Source organism: Myripristis murdjan, chromosome 10 (genome assembly GCF_902150065.1).
Source record: "Myripristis murdjan chromosome 10, fMyrMur1.1, whole genome shotgun sequence".
Taxonomy (NCBI): Eukaryota; Metazoa; Chordata; class Actinopteri; order Holocentriformes; family Holocentridae; genus Myripristis; species Myripristis murdjan.
Genome location: NC_043989.1, coordinates 25355761 through 25376745, shown reverse-complemented (window position 1 = coordinate 25376745; position 20985 = coordinate 25355761). Strand labels below are relative to the sequence as shown.

The 20985-nt window shown below is 42.2% G+C and overlaps 1 protein-coding gene and 1 long non-coding RNA gene across 7 annotated transcripts; one reads left to right on the top strand and one right to left on the bottom strand.

Annotated features, from left to right (window-relative positions):
* Positions 1 to 2070: 2070 nt before the first annotated feature.
* LOC115366379 (uncharacterized) lies at positions 2071 to 5411 on the bottom strand. The gene is made up of 3 exons (XR_003928828.1): positions 5226 to 5411; positions 4739 to 4878; positions 2071 to 3702 (listed from the first exon to the last, which is right to left on the bottom strand). It is a non-coding gene; the product is annotated as an uncharacterized LOC115366379 (long non-coding RNA).
* On the top strand, positions 4775 to 20729 carry nxf1a (nuclear RNA export factor 1a). 6 transcript variants are annotated; one of them, XM_030061793.1, is made up of 23 exons: positions 4775 to 4901; positions 5154 to 5256; positions 8860 to 8919; positions 9361 to 9571; positions 10329 to 10500; positions 10596 to 10679; positions 11172 to 11276; positions 11545 to 11625; positions 11787 to 11856; positions 13127 to 13215; positions 14254 to 14361; positions 14446 to 14555; positions 17048 to 17084; positions 17803 to 17871; positions 18071 to 18126; positions 18590 to 18697; positions 18894 to 18952; positions 19072 to 19187; positions 19285 to 19327; positions 19436 to 19508; positions 19898 to 20080; positions 20207 to 20267; positions 20376 to 20729. In XM_030061793.1, exons 2-23 carry the CDS (start codon positions 5196 to 5198, stop codon positions 20412 to 20414), a joined length of 1995 nt encoding a protein of 664 aa, XP_029917653.1. In that variant the 5' UTR covers positions 4775 to 4901; positions 5154 to 5195; the 3' UTR covers positions 20415 to 20729. The 6 variants fall into 6 exon arrangements, with proteins under 6 accessions (XP_029917653.1, XP_029917650.1, XP_029917651.1 ...); XM_030061790.1 differs by lacking the exon at positions 8860 to 8919 and adding an exon at positions 8695 to 8793; XM_030061788.1 differs by lacking the exons at positions 4775 to 4901; positions 5154 to 5256; positions 8860 to 8919 and adding exons at positions 8130 to 8161; positions 8486 to 8607; positions 8695 to 8793.
* The last annotated feature ends 256 nt before the right edge of the window (positions 20730 to 20985 follow it).

Genomic DNA, 20985 nt, shown 5'->3' with positions numbered 1-20985 from the left:
CTTTGACACAGTCTGATTTGAATGGCGTTTGCATGCCTGGCTTCTGCTACAGATATGAACAAGAGAAGGAGAGCAGAGCGGGAAGGAGGAAGGGGGGAGTGTGTGTGTGTGTGTGTGTGTGTGTGTGTGTGTGTTAACATTTCATTTTCTCCCTGGACAACAGCGTGCATTTTGCATGGTCACCCAGTGAGCAGCAGCCTTAGTCTAAATATCAGACCCAGTCAAACAGTGCTCAATACAAAGAGTTTCATCCCATAAGATACTTTGAGATAGTTGCTTTACAATATTGTTTGCTGGCTTCAAAGTTAAACTTCTTTGACATTTTCTTTGTGCTTTTGAAAGATTCAGCCATGACTATGATATGGTAATACTATTTTGAATCAGAAGTAGTCATTTTTTAATGAAACCATTGCTGTGGAAACCAGCTTCTGCATCCTAACAGGACCAAGGTTTAGGGCCTAGTCACATTAACCCATTCGTGCCCAAGCACATTTGACCCTAAAATCCAGATTATTTGACTAGTGTGAGCGCTCCGTTCTGTGCTTCAGTACAGTACACTTCCTCCGCTCTGGCACGGTTGGAGGAGGTGTGCTTCAGTATGGTATGGGTGTTCATGCACAAGCACATGCACGGTCTCGCACGCAGGGCACAAACGTGGATATGACGTAAATCATGCAACCATACCTCCTGCGTTTCCTCCTGCCTCCCCAAAATTGTTTTATGCACGCAGCACGATTAACTGCAAAACACCTTGTTGTCTGTGTCATTGTCCATTGTGCTGCTGCAACCACTTATAAACAAAAGATGATTTATGATGACGTCAAGCCATGCATGTGTCGTATTTCAACATGATGCCATATGTACCAGAGGCAATCATGCTTAAGCACGGTTGGGCTTGGGGTAATGTGAGTGCACATGGTAATGTGAGTGTACATTACCTTATTCAGATATCCACATGAAAAGGTCAGAATGGGCCTGGCTCATCAGTCCAGCCACATGTAGCCAGTCATTGTCAAATATAAATACCTCAATTTATGATGTTATTCCTGGGATTACACAAGCGTTAACAGCAGGATTGTCTAAGGCTCAGGAGAATGTAATCATGGCTTGCACAAATAAGTCCTTCAAAACAATAATCAGAGAACCAAAAATCTAATCTGATGTCTTGTGGATGAGGCTGCTGGGTTGAAAATAAATGAGACTGGGGTGCCCCAGTGGTTCGCCTAGTAGAGCATGTACCATGTATCAAAGCCCTTTGTTGCATATTGTTGACTCTCTTTCTGTTATTGCTATTCAACAAAGCAGAAATGCTGAAAAAAAATAAAGGAGACTGAAGAATATTCGGGCTCATGCATCTGAATAAGCTTTTTATTATTGTTTTTAGATGATAGCAACATTTGAGCTAGAATCTTCATGCAAAGAGATCCATGCTGGTTGCTGTCAGTCACTGTCACATTCAACTTTAGCATGTTTTCGCTAATGTTTATCATCTGTGAACATCTGAATGAATGAAAGACAAACTTGTATTTATCATTCATGTCTATGGACAAACGAGTAAAGGCCAAACTGTTACAGGGTATAGGAATAACATGTCTAAATTCAAAATTCAGCACAGTAGCCTCATATTTTAAGTCTTTTCATACTCATGAGCCATAAAGGGTGTATGAGGTAAAACCCCACCACTGCCCCATTCCCACATACCAATGCCTTTAGTCCCCTCTTACAAAGACATGATCATGCAAACACAACTGTGATACTGTGAGTGTGTTTGTCTGTTGGGGGGGCAGAGTTCATTCTGCTGTCCAACACCACCACAAGCTGTTCTTCTTCTGTGCTTTAGTGTCACTCCTGGAAAACCTTTGTGAACATGATGCACTGGTCGCCACGGCGGCAGAGCTCCTGGGTCCAGCTGGCCGGACATCAAGGCATGTGTGTTGCATTCAAAACACACACACACACACACACACACACACTCAAAACTTTAACATTGCAGTTCAAAGGCCACGTGTGCAAAGTTTCATAAAGCAGGTTGAACCATCCCACTCCCAGAGACAAAAAAGGCTCAAATGATCTCATATCAATGCTTTATTGAGCAGATACAGACCCAGGTGGATAATCAACATCTTCTGTGCTGGTTGATGCCACTAGGTAACTTCCAGTTGAGTGACGGTGGGAAGGTGCTTAAACTGTACAGTGAAGTGGAGGCCAGATGCTTAGACTGGCTCATGAGAGACCAACTAAGGCCCTTTGTCCCGCAGTACCATGGCTTAGTCACCAGCGGGGACCACAGCTACATCCGCTTGGACGACTTGCTGAGTGGCTTAAAGAGACCTGTCATCATGGACTGCAAGATGGGCGTCAGGTAGGCATGTTTTCTTGTGTCCACTAAACATGCAGTGACCCCTCCAGCCCTGTGCCATGGATTCTGCAGGTTTTCCCTCCGATTGCAGCAGCTGACTGCTGAATCCATAACCATCAGTCTCTGATGGTTATGGATTTACTCAAACTCTGATATAGTGTTGATTTTTAACCTTGACTTAAATTTTGCAAGTAACCATAGCTGCATGATTGTCCACGCAAATTAGTGCATGTGGTTTCCTTTGCAGGACATATCAGGAGGAGGAACTGATGAAAGCACAGACCAAGCCTATCCTGCGGAATGACATGTACCAGAAGATGATGAAAATAGACTCAACAGCTCCATCAGCAGAGGAACACGCGCAGAAAGGGGTGACAAAGTGGCGATACCTTCAGTGGCGGGATACAAGCAGCTCCACAGCCACACTGGGATTCCGGATTGAAGGCATCATGGTAGGACTAGATGCATTTCCCTGCACAGAGCGTGGCTAAGGCTGGTAAAATCATCACCACCATCTGCTTATGGGACGTTATCCATACCCTCTTTCTTTAAATGTGCTGTATCTGTGCTGGCATGTACCCTCATGTTTGTGGCTTTCTCTCTGTGTCAGATGGACAATGGCAAAGTCGAACGGGACTTCAGGAAAATTATGACCTTGGCACAAGCCACTGAGGCCTTGCTCTTCTTCACCAGCCGTCAGCTACACATCCTGGTCAGTTCTCTCTGTCCTACTCAAAAGCTACATTTTGCTGATTTTTCCTTACATGGATGACCTTGTATAAAAATTAAACCAAAAATGTCCTAATGATCTTTCATAATATTTTTTTCATCCCCCAATTTTCCATCTTTACTTCCCTCAACACTGCCTTCTTTTCCTTGTTTCTTTCTGCTCTTACCCATTCCCATTTGTTGTGGCTAAACCACAACCCTTTCTTTCCTATGTCCTTTCAGAAGGCCTATCATGCCAGACTCCAGGCCTTGAGTGAAACCCTAAAGGAGTCATCTTTTTTTAGAACTCATGAGGTTGGTGTGGATATGCAGAACAGTAATTCCTTTGCATGGGCTTTGGTAAATTTTGCCTAAACTTGCTTTAAACTTGTTTTCCCTTTCCAACCAGGTGATTGGCAGCTCGCTGCTCTTTGTCCATGACCACAGCAGTAAGGCCAGCGTGTGGATGATAGACTTTGGAAAGACGACACCTGTGCCTGACACCCACCAACTGCGACACAATGTCCCCTGGGCCAAGGGAAGCAGGGAAGATGGCTACCTCATTGGTCTGGCCTCCCTCACCTCTTCACTCAGCCAGGCGATCACTTTGGCCTCCTGGCAGCAAGAGGAGAGCTCTGGAGGAGAAAGGACAGGAGTGTTTACTCAAGAGGACTGACTGATCACTGCCACTGTTACACGTACAACCCCATTCCTAACTGGAGGAGACTGTATGGAGGGACTAGAGACTGGATTGTGGAAATTTCACCTCACTGGTTGAGGAAAGAGAGTTTATGGATAATGCAACTCAAAAGGACAAAAATCCTCCACTTGTTGTGCAGATGTGCATCTGGCATATACATGACAGTAGAGGATACCACCTGCCCCCACTGTTTTCACATCATGATATGGACATTATCAGTCATAATCACCCCGAGAAGGTGCAGTAGGGCTAACCCATACCTGTGGGGGCAATTACAACTGATAATGTACATTCAATGGTATGATATTGATCACCTGGGGTGAGGGCTCAATTAACTCAATTAAGACTTGTCAGGTTTACAAGACTTCTTTTTTTATTCTGTTTAAACATTCTCATCACGCATAAAGCACCAGAAATCAAACAGTGTGGGATCCTTTGATAACTCTTAATGCCTGCTAACACCAACTTACTGACAATGCTGTTGGATTTTCTTTGAGTCACGCCATACAAAGCAGTTGTTTCAACTGTTTTACAGGACCAGCTAGGCTCATTTGCTTACAGCCTTAGAGGGAATTCAATTTGAATTGAAAACAAACACCCATACACAATCTGTTTATGAGTTTGAATGGCATGATGTGCTACCTGTTTTGTTGTCCCATTGAGCTGGTTTGCCAATCTATCTAATCAACCCTAAGCATGCTAAAAAAAAAAAAAAATAGACTTTTGTGTTTTGTTTTTAATGTGGACTATTGAAGAATGCTGTGGCACTTTAATGGATGGATGGGGAATTAAGTTCCATAGTTAATAGCTTGGCAAAACTACATCTACCCCTCAAATACATTTATTTACAAAGCACAAAAAATTACTACTGAATCAAACTGAACAGCTCAAGGTATTAGTGCTTCAGTCAATCTGTTTTATCAAGGCCAAATGAGGAAGGTTGCTGGTCCTCCCTGTGCCACATTACACACCTTGTTTGTATGCTGTGTCCGAAACTGTCCACCAGGTGGCGCCATGTCCCACCTGGTAGTGCCGGGGGGGCAAAGTGGTCAGTGTGTCTCCTGCGTCCAGAGTGACCGCGCTGTCTGCGGTTTGCCAACACAGCCAGCGACTAATAAAGAGCAGACAGAGAAGGTGGTTTACGGTTTTAACTCGCGAAATGTTGCTATGTTAACTTGATAAGCAGGGATAGACACGTTTTTATGTGGTAGAAATCTGTCGTGATGTCTAACAGGCTAACTCCAGCAGCTAACCTGAGCTAGCCGAGTATGTCTAAAATAATGGTAACAGGCGTTGCAGCTCGCTAAAGAAGGCTGACTCAAAATCACGGACGGTTTTTATGTTTTGTCTTTAAGCTCGGCATAAAGTTCTTAAATTCCCTAACAGCTGTGGTAAAAAAATAAAAAAGGCAAATCGCTGAAGAGGCGGATGGCTTTCTGCCGGAGAAGATACACCAACCTTGCCGTGGTAACACGAGTCTTGAACCAAGGTAGGTCACATGTGGGTATGTCAAGTTTGAGGGTGGAGAGTCGAGTAAATTTGGTGGGGAAACCTCTCTTATGGCGATAATACTTTTCTTTAAACAAATTAGTGTTAGCAGTTCAGTATGCATGTGATTGTAGGGCGGGGAAGGCAAACAGAGCCTCATTGGTTGGTGCAGCTGTTCCCACTTGTGCTAATTGCCCGCTCCCACGTGACCAAAGTAGGGCGGTTATTCAAAAGTTGGAATGTAAATTTTCCCCCAAAGGGCAATTGGTATATCAGCCCAACATAAGAACAAACATGTGATCAGATTAGTAAGAGTAACCCAGACTCAGCAGCACTGCATCATTAAACAAGCACAATCACAGGAACATGTATATTACAGTACAGTGATGACTATCCTGTCACCCCCCTACAATAAGAATGACCAGCTTGGCGTTACAATCGGAATACAGTAATTGAGAAAAAAATCCAGCTGCAGCAACATAAGCAGAAATCAGCATAAACCTCATCCTGCAAGTAATGGGCAAGCCCTTTTCCCTCAGTCGAGGAGGGTGTAATGGCCAGGGGGATGAATGAGTGTTGGTATGTTTTTGTCTTGTCTCAGTGGAATCTGAAGCAGCTGTCTGTTATACAGATCAGACAGGTTTTACAACTCATACTCACTTTTTAGCCAGTGCATTGTTGGGTTTGATATGTAGTCTGTTGTACCAAGCAGTGAGGGAAAATGATGAAATTGATTTTTGCACCAGTTTTAAAAGTAATCAACTACAGCTCCATGACTTGATTCGTCATCAGGGAGGAGGCTGACTATATCTGAGTCATTCGCAGACTTCGAGGTATATGTCGTCTCTCAAACTGGCTCTGACAGTCATCTGTATACAGAATATAAAGGAGTGGTGAGAGGACCCGCCTCTGGGGTTAACCTGTGGATGGAGATAACACCCTCGGGGCTCTGTTGGAGAGGAAGTCAAGGATCCAACCAGTCAAATTTGAGTCAACACCAAACAACAAGTAGGGTTGAATGGTGTTCAGTGCTGATGTAAAATCAACAAACAGCTTGCCATGGGTTTTACTGCCCTGGATGTGTTTAAACAAAAGCTCAAGCAAGGTGGCACTGGTGTCCTGTCCACAGTTTTTTTTCCCCAGCATGGCATTGGAAGATTTCATTGACCTAATTTAACGCTACAGCCTTTCCCTAATGTTAGCCATAACCAGCCAATGCCTAACCTAACCTTAATCAGTAATCCAAAATAACCACTCAAAATGAGAAAAAAAACAAAACAACCTTAGCCTGCCTGGGGGGAAAAAATGTAGAAAATGCCCTGTACACCCTGCCCAGTTTGTATTCAAACTGGATCAAGAAAGTGTTGCCCTGCTTAAATGTTTGTTTGTTTTTGTTTAACAAAAGCCGCAGTGCCTTATTGACCCAGGCCTTACTATTATGGTCAATTTTCACCATTTTGTCTGGAATTACTGTATCTCCCCAATAAGACACACAGGAGTTAGGCACATCAGTGAGTTCATTAGTGTCATTACAGGAGTGAAGAGATGTGTGCCAGTCAGTGCAGTCCAAGCAGCCCTGTAGGGTCAGCAGTCCACGTCAGCTCACCTGGTGAGGGCTCGGAGGGTCTCCCTGGTTAGACAGGTGTTTTAAATAAAAGACAGAAATGAACTTTGTGATTTATATGTTTTTATAAAAAAAAAAAAAGTAGTAGGCAAAGAAAGGCATAAAGCACACACACATAGATAGGAATTAAATCAAACAAACTTGATTTTGTAAAAAAAAAATTTTTACCCTTTTTAGTTCAGTACATCATGATTATTATTATTATTTTTAGTTTGAAGTCAGCACTAAATGTTTGGATTTTTTTTCTCATGAAATACATTAATAAACACACCTTATTATTGCTAGTAGTAGAGGCAGGGTGAGGCCTTAATATACACATACACATTTTTTTAATGAACCATTGGTCACTTCACAAAATGTACCAAACGTGATATGCCTTGTTTGTGTATGATTCTATTAAGGACTTGATTGAGAGGCTAACATTTGTGGTGGAAGCAGATTTCCCATTCAAATTGGGCCACATTCTATAAAAACATGCAAATATTACGCCGCAATCTACAGATAATGGAGTAACATCTCAAAATTGAATGATCAAGAAATTACAATTTTATATACACTGAAACATAACAAAAAAGCTGGGGTATTTGTCATGGGCGAGAATCAAAAATCCATAAAATTGCACTGAGTAGTTTGATGGGGATGCTGTAATTAAAGGTCAAAAGCATAGGCGGGCAAGCGTGTGGGGGAGACTACTGTCATTACGTTATCCCGTGTGCCACTCACCAAGGGTTAGCAGAGTTTGGGCTATGCATTTCCCATGTTGATCATTAGACATTAAAGGCTAATTTATGCTCAACGTTAAGTACGGACACTGAGGCGGATAGAGTGTGCTGTCTGCGTTCATTTCGTCCGTATTTCTGCACGTTTTCAGGAAGCTTGCAGATACGGACGAAACGGAGCAGTACCGCCGCAAGTCGCAGGGGGCAGTGTATCCAACAGTTCAAGAGAGACACGAAGAAGTCAGTCTCGCATTGGTAATATCAGAAACAAAAATCTCCGTCCTCCTGCCGCGGTGTATTCAGTGACTTCACAGACGACCGCCGTCTAGAATCTAGAACACCTCTGCCTCTTCGTCGCAGGTCCGTCATAATGACCTCCACTGACACAATGCTTTGTGTTGTCAGACTCTGGTAACTCTGCGCTGCCCTCTAGTGGATTTGTTACTGAACATCCATGCCAGCGCAAAGGACGCCTGGAAACGTGGGCAGGGATGTTTACAACGTTTTAAACGGGCGTATCAGGTTTCGTATGAAAGTGGATTATAAATGAGCCTGCAGGTTAGGTGAGGGGCAACAACTTAGTTGTGTATCATTTCGATCTCCAGGTTCTGTCAGCCGATCACCGGCAAGTTAGTGCATCAGCGTGCTCTCCAAAATGACTTATTTCCCACTTTCAGGAGCTGGCTGTAAACATATTTTTCCACATGTTTTTAAGCACAGTGAATGTGCTTATTAACGGACAGCAAGGGACATACAGCTGCAAGATTCCCTATGATAACTTGCCCTTTTAGTTTCTAGGTTGTGTTTAGTGTTCTTCATAATTAGACGTCGGATGCGACATGGAAGTAGCGCAACAGCAAATGTAACCTTGTTAATGTGCTTTAAAGTTGGCGCAGCTTTTGTGTCCCGGAAGTGAAAGCGTGCTCTCAAGGTGCTGTTCCGCAGGCTTCACGGCTACGCACAGTGTTTAGTGCTAACGGAGAGAAGCTAACCAGTTGCTGGCTTCGGCGTAAGGACAATTGTTTTCCTTGTTCAGAGCTCATATAAGGGGATGCTGAAACGTCTACCGCATCTTTGTTTTTGTGTATTGTGACAGAGACAATACGGGCTCTGCAAATCTCACTTCACATCCAGGATTTTGTCGAACTAATTACTGTTCCCAGGAATATGGCGGATGGCGGGCACTACTACAACGGTAAGGACCTTTTTTCCCAAGCTCTACAGTTCCCCTTTTACAACATGTTCCCTTTTTCCCCTTTAGACCAAGGGCAGTTTTTGGTGACGAGAGAGGTCAGAAGCAATGGTTGCATACAGATAGGAGGTAAACAAATGCAATCTTTGGCTGTCATGGGATTCCAGTGTGTTATTTAACAGAAATGTCACGTTTTTTGTCACCAAATGGTGCATTGTGAAATCAAGACAGACTTCCCTGAGCATTGTAATGTTCAGTTTTAGCACATGATTAGGTCCTGTAACATGTTTTGGACTCTGTGTAAGATTATAGGGCTTTCTTAAAGTAAGTTGATTGAAGCCCTTAGACAAAGTAGATGTAAGCTACAGTAATTTTAGAGAAGGTAAGATAACAATGGCAAAAGCTTATTTCCCATGTGTACATCCAAATGATTAAAGGGGCATAATATTTGCTGTATACATCAAATATTTTATTCATTTGATTAAAGAGACATTGCTGTGTTCATTCACAGTCAATCTATTCAGCATATTCCTGTAAACACACTGATATACTTAATGTTTCCTCTCTCAGAGCACGACGACAGGACTGGACCGCATTACCGCAACCGTAAAGGCCGAGGCTCACACAGGGCTCGATACAACGATGGGTCCCGCAGAGATCGCCAAAAGGGAGGCCATGCGGGAGGCTTTGGGGGTGCTGGACCCCGGTCCAGGCTTGAAGACAATGATGGTGATGTAACAATGTCTGACAGCCCCCACGACAGTGGCTCCCAGCGCAGATTGTGAGTGTGACTGACTCAACAATGTTGGGTTAAGTGTGTTTTATCACCTTGTTAAAGACCCCATAAAATGGACTCTTACTTGACCGATTTTATGCAGTTCCTGTGGAAACAGGATGTTTGGGCAGGATATAGTGCGGGGAAGGATCTTTCACAAGTGCAAACCAACAGGATATCAGTTTTGGAGAGAAACCCAATTTTTTTTGAAGGGATAGGTGGATGAGAGAGGATGTTAATATTTCCTCAAGTTTTATTGGTTGAAATTCTAATTTACATTTAAGCTACTCTGTTATACAGGACATAGAAGTCATGTGAGGCCATTTAATGGGGACTTTAATTTCTAACAAAAGTGCAAGAATGAAAAAAAAATCAGTTAAGCTTGATAACCAAGTTAAATACATCTTTTTAAAATCAATTATATCCTTTCTTTCAAATTTGTTAATATACAGTAGCAAAAGACATGGACCAGAATGTAAATCCTGGATATTTAAGTAGTAATCATCAAGATGCCCACAAAATACTGTCATTATAGAATATGGTGTGTGGCCATGTGCATGTGAACCATGTATATGCAGATCGTATCAATCATCTGAATAGAAGAATCTTAGCACAGTGTCATGTTTCATATCGCCACAGGCTGCATGACTTATCTGTTGATGAAACAGTTATATTATGTACAGTAGTTATCCAAGAAGGGTGATTTGGCCTGTGCACTGGCTTTCTATCCTCATGTGCTTAAAGACCCTTGTTCTCTCCTCAGCAACCCCTATGGGAGACCTTATCGGAGAGGAGACGGACGTTTTGACAGAGACAGACGAGGAGGCAGAGGAGGCGGAGGTGGGAGAGGCGGTGGCTATAAAGGAGGAGACCGAGGTGGAGGAGGGAGCGGTGGTGGAGGAGGAAAAAACCGATCCGGCTGGTACAAAATAACGGTTGGTATTCAGTCAGAGCTGCTGTAGTTCACCTTTATGTCATCTTTGAATATCCTCAAGGGAGTTTATACACTATTGTCTTAACTGTTTGACAGATACCACATGGAAGAAAATATGATAAGAAATGGTTATTGACAGCTCTCCAGAACATCTGTGCAGTACCCTACACACCAGTACAGGTGAGTTGCAACTCTGCTGTGTGTATTTAAATAATTGCCAGAAGTTAAATGTCTTCAAAGTACTTTGAGTTCCAACAAGGAAGAAACTGGTTGGTCCTTATGTTGTTTTGCTGTGGATGTATCAGCACCTTGCAGCCCCCCTTAAGACATATCAGAAACCTGACCAGCTGTTGGTATTTGTAACAAATCTAAAGGACAGGGTGTTTTTCAGTGAATAATATCTTTATACATATTATTGTTATTTATTTTAGTATTCAGCACTTTTCTTGTGCTTTAAATTGCTCAATCTTTTTGTGTGTGGTTAAATTGCCTGTGTTAATGTTAAATGTAGTCCACATTTTTTAGGATGTTTTATGTGATGTAACTGTTTTTACGCTGGCGTTTTTAACTATTTCTATGAAGCAGTGGAATGTAGCACTTTGCTACATTCTAGCTATAGTTAACTCTTAATCTTAATGTTTCTTCTCTCTCGATCTCTCCCCTGTCTGTCAGTACCATGTTGATGGCCACCGGGCCCATTTTTATGTGGATGATTCTTCTGCCGCCAATGCTCTGCACAAATGTTCACACAAGATCACAGACATAGACGGTTACAAGGTATGTTTGTGAGATACATGAAAGCTGACTAGTGATGCCACAGTGACTCCTCTGGTGTGGTGTCAGTCTGTTAATGTATAGACTCATGGTATTCATTTGCAACCATGCCTACTCTGCGCCACTGATAGTCATCAGGAGTCACACTTAATCAAAAACTGAAAGCATGTGTGTCATTAAGCTACTCTGTAACTAGATTTATACATTAGCTTTACGTGAATGGATGACAGGCTGACTTGCTCTTATACCGTCCAATGCTCGTCTCCTTAAGGTGGAAGTACACATCAACTCCAGCTCTCCGCCCTCCTTCCTCCTTTCTGACCTGAAGCCTGAACACATAGAGCACCTGAAGGTGAGCCAGGGGACATTTTTTTCAATCATCTTGAATTTACTACATTAAATTCTTGCAAAAGAACTGCCATTCATTCATTTCTCATGTTGATTTCTTATTTTTGGTATGTTTGCGCTGCCCTGATCAAGCACATTAAGGTTTCTGTTTTCTGTCTTTCACAGCAATGCATGGCAAAGCGTTTTGATGGTTCCCAGCAAGCACTTGATATGAACAACATCCGAACAGACCCAGGTAATATCATATTCTGTTGCAGCACCTGACAGGTGTTCCAGGATGACAGTATTTGTTACCTATAGAGTTAAAACACAAAACTTTGTTGTAGACAACCATGCAAATAAAAGGCACTCTGCCTTTGAATGAAGCAGAATAATTATTTATTCTTTGAGCAAGGCAACTAAGCAGACCGACACAAATCAGCTCTGTCTTCTGAGAATTGATATGCATTGATAAACTTCAATCAAAGTCTTCTGTGCTTACAACATCCATTGCACGTCTGTCCGTCCTGGGGAGGGATCCCTCCTCTGTTGCTCCCCTGAGGTTTCTTCCCATTTTTCTCCCTGTTAAAGGGTTTTTTTAGGGAGGAGTTCCTCATGTGAGGGTCCAAGGACAGAGGATGTTGTGTTTTCTGTAAAGCCCTTTGAGACAAATTTGTAATTTGTGATTCTGGGCTATATAAATAAATAAAATTGAACTGAAAATTTAAATTGACAGAGTGCCTTAGTTTTTTCCATGGTTGCCTGCATCACTTAAAGATTAATATTAAGCAAGACTTCCAGGATTTTGTTTCTAAATAGACTTGTACCTGCCCACTAAAAAGCACCTGTGATATGAGGCACTAGAGCCATACAATGCTTCCTGTTCCCTTTGTAATTGCAAACTTTGTTGATTTTATAACAGCGTAAAGTTAGTTGTAGTAAAACATCAAATATTGCCAAGCTAAAGTGTGATGGTGTCTAATTTGAAGTTGTGGTTGTCAGCTGCTCACTGTTGGCTTTCTGCCTAAGAAGATTCAGCAATGTCATTATCACTATTACCACATACATTGGTGGATCTTAGTGATTGTCCTCAACAGAGCAACTTTACCTCTATCCTCTTGTGAAAGATACCAGATGAATAGTGTTGCGAGTCTTTCAAAAGAAGAAACTGGCCAAACAAGCTTTTACTGTCACATGCTGTAGCTGTGACACTGCCCAATGTGTGACATGCTTTGTAGAGAATGAGGATTTTCAGCAATAACTTCTGGTCTTTGAATCAGACTGGAATGTTCAGGCATAATAGAAAAGCAGTTTGGCTGCGTTTCGGTCAGAGGACAATTTCTGGCAAAGTTCTCTCAGCTATGTTTGTAAATGTTTCTATTTGTAGATTAATGGATTTGATACTTCCTTGTCATTTTATTGTCAATGAAAATGGTTTAAATTCCGGTTAGAATTAAGCATATTTGAGTTATCTTGATTGTTCAATTTGTGTTGGAACCTGACCTTGAATGCATTTTGTGTGACAGACCTGGTGTCCCAGAACATTGAGGTCATCTTAAATAGGAAGACCAGCATGGATGCTGTCATTAAGATCATTGAAGAAAACATTCCAGAGGTAATGTCTTAATTATGAACTTAAAACAACAAGACATTCTACGTGTTATTGAACACGTAGAGTGAAACATTTTTTTTTATTAGTATGTGCTGGGGTTGCACAATATATCATTTCAGCTTTGGCATTGCAATGTGCGCATGTGCAGTAGTCACATTGGAGGATATACAATGTCAAGTATTAACTCAAACACTTCATGCTACAACTGTTTTGCTGCTTGATACAAAAGGAAAACTCGCAAGGTCCTCATTTTCCAAGACTAATCTACAAGAACAGTCTTTCTGGTATAACATATATTAGTCTGATTTAAGAATTCTTGGATACACAGAGCTTGTTGCGAGTGACAGTAGGCTCTGCATGTACAGTGATCAGCTCACTGCTCTGGTGAAGGGCTGCAGTGAATCAAACAACTAAAGCTTAACTAGTCACCAACCACAATCTGTAAATTAGTTCTGCCTGTTAAGGTTGTCAGTCACATATGTGAAAGCAAAAGTGGAGGAGACCAAGGTTATTTCTGGAGGGATGGCGCAGAGCTGAATTAAGTGTGGCAGAAGTTTGGGGGATGTTTTGTTCACTTTCACTTTCACTTTTCACTTTATTGTCAGACTAGTCTGAAATTTGTCTTGCACTTTGGTAGCTCCATTTACAAACATATAACATGACATTATACATTTAACATGACATACAAAACAGAGCATCATGTAATTACATAATTATAATTACATGACATTATACAAAAAGAACATCACATAATAACAAAAGACAATATTCATAGCATATTCATAGGGGATAGATTCTTAAAGTACATAAGTGATTAAAACTATGATTGTTAATGTTATATCTATTCACAAATAACACTGTATGCATCTGGTGGAATTTCCTGTATATTTTTCATATTGCAATCTGTATTGTAGAAACAAGATATTGCAATGTAATTTTTATCCAGTATTTTGCAACCCTAGTTTGTGCACACCCTAGTTGCATTCTGTTTGTCAGATTATTCAATCTGAATTTGTTTAATTCTCCTCCTTCTTGACACAGCTTTTTTGCTTGAACATGAGCAACAACCGAATTCAAAAATTGGATGAACTGTCTGAACTGGTCAGCAAGGTACCCCACCTGAAGACCCTGAACTTGTCCCACAATGAGGTGAGAAAGTCTGACAGGCAGCCACAATTTCCAGCCCTTCACCCTTGAGAGTTCCTCTCACTCCTGTGTCTTTGTGTCTTGTAGCTGAAGTCGGACCGGGAGCTGGACAAAGTGAAAGGCCTGAAGCTGGTGGAGCTGTGGCTGGAAGGGAACCCTCTGTGTGACCTCTTCAAGGATCAGGCCTCCTACATAAGGTCAGATGGGAGGGAGTTGGCTGACTGTCGTGTGTTTGTTTGTCTGGGTGTGTTTGAGTGGTTCCTCTACCATCACAGGTACAGGCAGTGGTGTGGCACTGAAGTGGCCACATGAAATTGAAATAGTGTGTCTGTACATGTTGCACATACAATAACTGTGGAGGCCATTTCTCCAGGAGGCAAGGACGAACTTTGGGGCCGAGATGAGCTCAGTCTCCTATCCCCCACCATATTTGTATGTACGTATGTGTGGAAGAAGGAATAGATTAATTCAGTTTAATCATTAAATCGCCTTTGTTTCTGCCTAATTTGCCATTAACATTTCCTTTTCACACTGCAAACTAAATATCTCTTCCTTCCAATTATTGCTGCAAGGAAAACTGGCTGCAGTGCAGTTCAGCAGCACAATGTCTTTTTTTTCAGTTTCCTTAAGCTCTCCGTGGGTTGGGAGGCCTTCTTCTCTGTGCCGGTTCTCCGTCTTCTTTGTTGGGGCTTCTTTTAAAGCTTTCTCCTGCTTTAAATTTCTCTGTGACGCTGCTCCCGGCTCTCCCCAGCTGACATCCTAGCTAGTCGTCCCATGAAACTGTAATAAAACACCACCACACCACTGATCTAAAGCTCTGAGAATTTGACAAGACATTTCTCAAGGCACAGAGGACATGAGTGTGCCAGTCCTCCTATCCCAAGTGAACGGCACTGGTTGACATTAATCTAAAACAGCCTCATGTGCAATATACTATAATTAGTAGGCTGATTATTGGAGAGAAGGCAACCCATAATTGTTGACAGATGACAAACGTTTGGACCAAACAAAGTAAACCAATGGTGACAGCCAACGATTGTTCCCCTCCCCTCCTAGCATCCCTGCCCATTTGGCATCCTGCACCAGGCCAGTATGGAAGGCTGGATAGCCTATGACGGGTAAGATCCCACCTTCAAACCCGGGACAACCTAAGGCAGGCACAGTCACGATTACTTGGCCTAAGTCACGGTGAGTGTTGACTCACAATGAGTGACGAGAAGAAATGGAGGAGCTGAAACGACACAGGAAAAGCCATTGGGTCGAGGCGGAGGGGGGAAAAGTGTCATTCTCAGACCACAACAATCAATTAGGAGTCAAAGAGAGAGTGCAGTCTTTCTTCCTCTCAGTTGGTTCTCCTCGGCCTAAAACAGGCCTCTGCTTCTCTCTGAGTGAATGAAGTGGAGAGAGTTTGGCAACCATCCTTACTTACTTCTGAGGGAAATTTGTTCTCCACTGGAAATTGTTCAAGTTCAGTTTGCCTTGACAAAAGAGTAAAATGTGAAAATAATACCTTAAGCAATTTGATGATGGCTGTGGCCAATACAAAACAAGCTCAAATATGAATACTGTTAAAACATTAGGAAGCAAACAGAGCAGGATAGTTACCAATCACTTGAGGCAAATGTCTTATAATCTCCCAGTCCTTCTCTAGCCATAGACTTTGGGTCAAAATTAAACTAGGACAGCCCAAACTGCTGGGTCCAGTTACTGATAGAGGAGGAATACTAATCTCTTTAGATTTGAAGAGGATGATGATGGTGTTGGTGGTCGTAGTATGTTAAGTTTACCACACATGACGATGCTTGTACAGTTGGGGAAGTCTATGGGATGAGCTATGGGACGGCTGGGTCCAGCTCACACTGAGGCCATCTGTCCTTTTCGTTCTGCTTTTTTCTCAGGACTCGTCACCCTTTGCTGATACCTGTGCAGTGCGCAACAAATCTCACTCATTTCTTTCTCACATGGAGAATGTAACACTGATTGTGTCTGTCAGATGTCTGTGTGTGAATGATGTTGTTTTTTTACCCACACCCTGTTTTGTTTTTTGGTGACCTAGACTCATCTGTTCTCCAACATCTTGGCCAGACTGTTGGGGGTACAGTAACACAAGACTGGCGGTAACCACCTCTCTCCCAGCAATAACATAATCTTTGTATTTTACTCAATCAAACAGTTGTCTCCTGGTTTCCAGTTCAGTTTTGTAGATGGTGGGTCTCTGTATGTGCGTGGTCTAGGTAAAAGTGTGTGTGTGTGTATGTTGCTTTCCCGTGTCAGAGATCTGTGTATATCTCCGTATTGGGGGAGAGGGTGAGTATACCTGCTGGTAAGTACACTTTGGGGTGGGAGAAGTGTCAAAGAGCACAGCATGAGACTGGAGGGAGGAACACGACTTGTATGTTACTCCATTAGTGGATATACTTATCACAGAAAAGGGAAACCCCTAGTGACACTGGTTCTAGTTCCACTCCATTTTTCTGTGTACATCAACGCATAGAGGACTCTATCGTCCCAGACTGTATGTACAACATAGCAGCATAACATTACATGAAATACATGATGGCACAGTGTGACAATAAGTGAGTCAGCAGGTGTGCCTGAGGATGCTGGTAGCTGCATAGATGATCATTGTTTACCAAAGTGTCAGTTTGTGATGATTACTTTACTGTTTCTGCTTTTGTTCCTGTACCAGTGCCGTGCGGCAGAGGTTCCCCCGGCTTCTCAAACTGGTAAGTAATCATCATCGTCCCTCCTCACTAAAGATGATTTGAATTTTAAGGCATTTTAATACTCCCCTTTGCTAACACCACACATGGAGGACATCATGGAGGCAATATTGTGCCCTCTGGAGCTGAAGGTCTCTTTTGAAGCACATTTGGCATTTCACCTTCCTCATGTGATTAGTCTACACCAGGGGTGTCAAACTCATGCCATGGAGGGCCGAGAGGCTGCAGGTTTTCATTCCAACCAACAACTCCTCCAGGTGATTTCACTGATCACCCTACCTCGAAACAGAGAGGCGGGACTAATCAGTGAAATCACCTGGTGGAGTTGTTGGTTGGAATGAAAACCTGCAGCCTCTCGGCCCTCCATGGCACGAGTTTGACACCCCTGGTCTACACTGTGAAGGAGAAAATTAATGGGACTTTGTATGACTTTTTACATCTAACCCATCCACAAAAACCATGAAAATATTTAGTATGATTTGTGAGCAGCATGGCCCAACGTGTTCATATGGATATGCTCTCACTACATCCTCTCCATTTAGAATTGTTATGAAATATTATTAATATTTATGGCTGGCATTATTGTATAGCCCATGTTTGCAAGCAGAAAACGTAATGTTTGTATAGTTTAAATGTATAACTAACTAAATGTATAAACTACAGGATATTTGATGAATAGTCTTGCCTCACACACCCTGTGTTTGGATTTGCTTGTTTTTAGGACGGCCATGACCTCCCCCCACCCATAGGCTTTGACGTGGAAGCACCTACTGCCATCCCTCCCTGCAAGGTAACTTGTTTAGTCTTACTGGATTAACACAGCACATGACCCCTCTAAGGAGGCAGTCTAGATAAAAAACTGTCAAATATGGTAGTGGCATATGTTCTTTTTGGTCATTGATATTAAAGATTGTGAATAGATGCAAAGCTTGGGCCTGCCATGTTGTCACCTTTACATACCTGACACATGTTTCTGTTTCATATTCCAGGGCAGCTGTTTTGTCTCTGATGAAATCAAGGCTCTCATCCTGCGCTTCTTGCAACAGTGAGTTTTTGCCTCCTAACGCCTTTTTGATCTACACCCAGCTCACGTCTTAAAAGGAAGACACTGACTTTCTGACAGATAATCTCTGGGGATCTCTTGCTGTTGTGTCACCATTTGATTTGTAGCAGGTCTATATCTTGCTTGAAAATTGAGTGCATTGTGGTTGAGTTATCCACTGAGCGTACAGCTCGATTAAGTGTTACCAAGCTCCATGACAAATTGAAATGTTAGACCTAGGTGAACCTGCAGCCAGTCTTTGTACCACACTGTGCTTATTTGCCAAGGTTCATGTGCTGCTCACATGACCAGACTTTATCAGCACTGCTTATTATGCAAACTTTGCACATACAGTTTCAGACCAAAGGGTTGTGTGCCAAAATAGTCATCGTGAGACTTACAAGAGTAATTTTGATTCAGGGATAAACAGCAATATGAAGTGACTTTACATGTGGCCATGTTGCAGATACTACAGTATCTATGACTCGGGGGACAGACAGCCACTTCTGGATGCCTACCATGACGGAGCATCATTGTCCCTTTTGACACCTTTCTCCAACCAGAACCCTTCAAGGTGAGAACATGTACACACAAAGCAACAGAACTGGTAACATGTTAACACAATTTTTAGATTTCAAGTGTTTCATTTGCATTTTATGAAGTGCAAACAAAATTCATCCTCGATCACATAATTCCTGACACTTTGCTGTTTTTGAGTCTTGGCTTCATTCAGTGATCTCCTATCCCTCCCCTCTTGTCTTTCTCCACAGGATCGGTGTTGGAGAGTACCACAAAGACAGTCGAAACCTGAAGCGGATCAAAGACTCCAGTGAGTGTGCTTGTCTTGCTGTCGACCTATCACAGGCTTTGATTTGTTTAGACTATTTGCTGTCATTTGTATTAGAATTGCCTTCTGATGTTTCCTTTTATGACACCTGCTCCCCACAGCGATGCGGTTTCGCCTGCTAAAGCACACTAGACTCAATGTGGTGGCTTTCCTCAACGAGCTCCCCAAAACTCAGCACGACATTGCCTCCTTCACTGTTGATGTGAACATTTACACGGTAGGTTCACATTTCAATCAGTGGAATTGGCTTTTTACAGTCCTGATGCTTCCTTCTGTGTACCAACTCTGATTTTTTTTTTTTTTTACATTTCCAGAATACACTACTGTCATTCACAGTGAGTGGGATTTTCAAAGAAGGTCAGTCTTGAGGCTCCCCTCCATGCTTCAAATGTGTGTGAGGCCTTGACGCTGTGTACTTGTGTTGAATTTTGTGGTGATTTGTGTCATTTTGCTTTTCTATCACAGTGGACGGTAAATCCCGGGACTCTACCATGGCATTTTCCCGAGTTTTTGTCACAGTCCCTGCAGGGAATTCTGGGTAGGTTTCATGACCCCACCCCACCCCCCATTTAATATCAGTTTCTTGTTGTCATTCATATTTCCCTTGTGTAAATAATTGAAATCGCAAAGAAAAAGGACAAGACATTAGGAACAAACGTTGTCTCCATTTGCATTCTCTGTTAAATGAGATACATGAGTAAAAGGCATTAGCGGGCCATTTGTGGCTCATAAAGTCTGAAATTAAAAATGAATTAATTTAAAATAAATGTCTTAGTCTTACACCATGACATCAAGGACAGGACAAAACTGTATTATTTGTGGATGTGCGTATACTCAAGCTCTGAAAAGAGACTGTGACTGACACAAAGTCAACATAAGTCAACTCAAACAACCTGAAAAATGTTCCTTCTCTGTTCCCGCTGCCAGTTTGTGCATAGTGAACGACCAGCTTTTCATTCGGATGGCCACAACGGAGGAGATTCGGCGAGCTTTTGTGGCTCCTGCTCCCACCCCGTCCTCCAGCCCCGTGCCCACCCTGACCGCGCCGCAGCAGGAGATGCTCACTGCCTTCTCCCAGATGTCCGGCATGAACCTGGAGTGGTCCCAAAAGTAAGCCTCTCTGTGCACAAGTGACTGAAAAATAAATGTACATGAGTGTGTGTGAATGTATGTTGGGTGTTCTTGATACAGAAACTTATTCTTGCTATTATGCCTAATAATCATTTTGTCTCACAGATGTCTGCAGGACAACGGGTGGGATTTCAACAGCGCAGCACAGGTCTTCACACAGCTTAAGGTAAAACAAGTTATTTCAGTTTCCTGTTGTGCCATGATTGTGTTAAGCCATATTAATGTGATAATTGTTGCAGTTAGTAAAATGCTTTGTCTTTTCTTCTATTCCCAGACGGAGGGCAAGATCCCCGATGTGGCATTCATCAAATGAAGAATTGAACAGTGCAGTCTGAAATTAAAATCATTGATTATTCAGTGAACTGTAATTTTATTTTAATGGATTTTTTTGTTTTATCCTCTTTATTTGCCTTTGTTTTATTAAAGTTGGTATTAGAACAAGCTGAGGATTGTCTTAATGCTTTGTTTTAACAACCAAATGTCAAGGTTTTTGACTCAAGGACTGATGTTATACTACATTTTGGTTATTATTGTAACCTTAGTTTTTAGTCATTTGTATAGTGATCCACTACCCGATTTCATAGGAATAAAGTGGCGTAGCCAATGGTTTCACTGGTGTTCAACTTGATTTGGTGTATTATTATTTTCAGCAATCAACAATTCTGTGTGTCCATTTCACTCTAGACATGAGGATACAGCTGTGGTAACGGGGTATGAAACATGTGCCCACACAATTTCATGTTTGTTGATTTATTTTACCTTAAACATAACCAAGCAAATGGAATGACGAGCGTGCACAATATTTTGATACTTTATTATCCGGCCAAGGTGGCTGCATCAAAATGACCTTACAAAGATGGCGTCCAGTCGCCATCTCTCTCTTC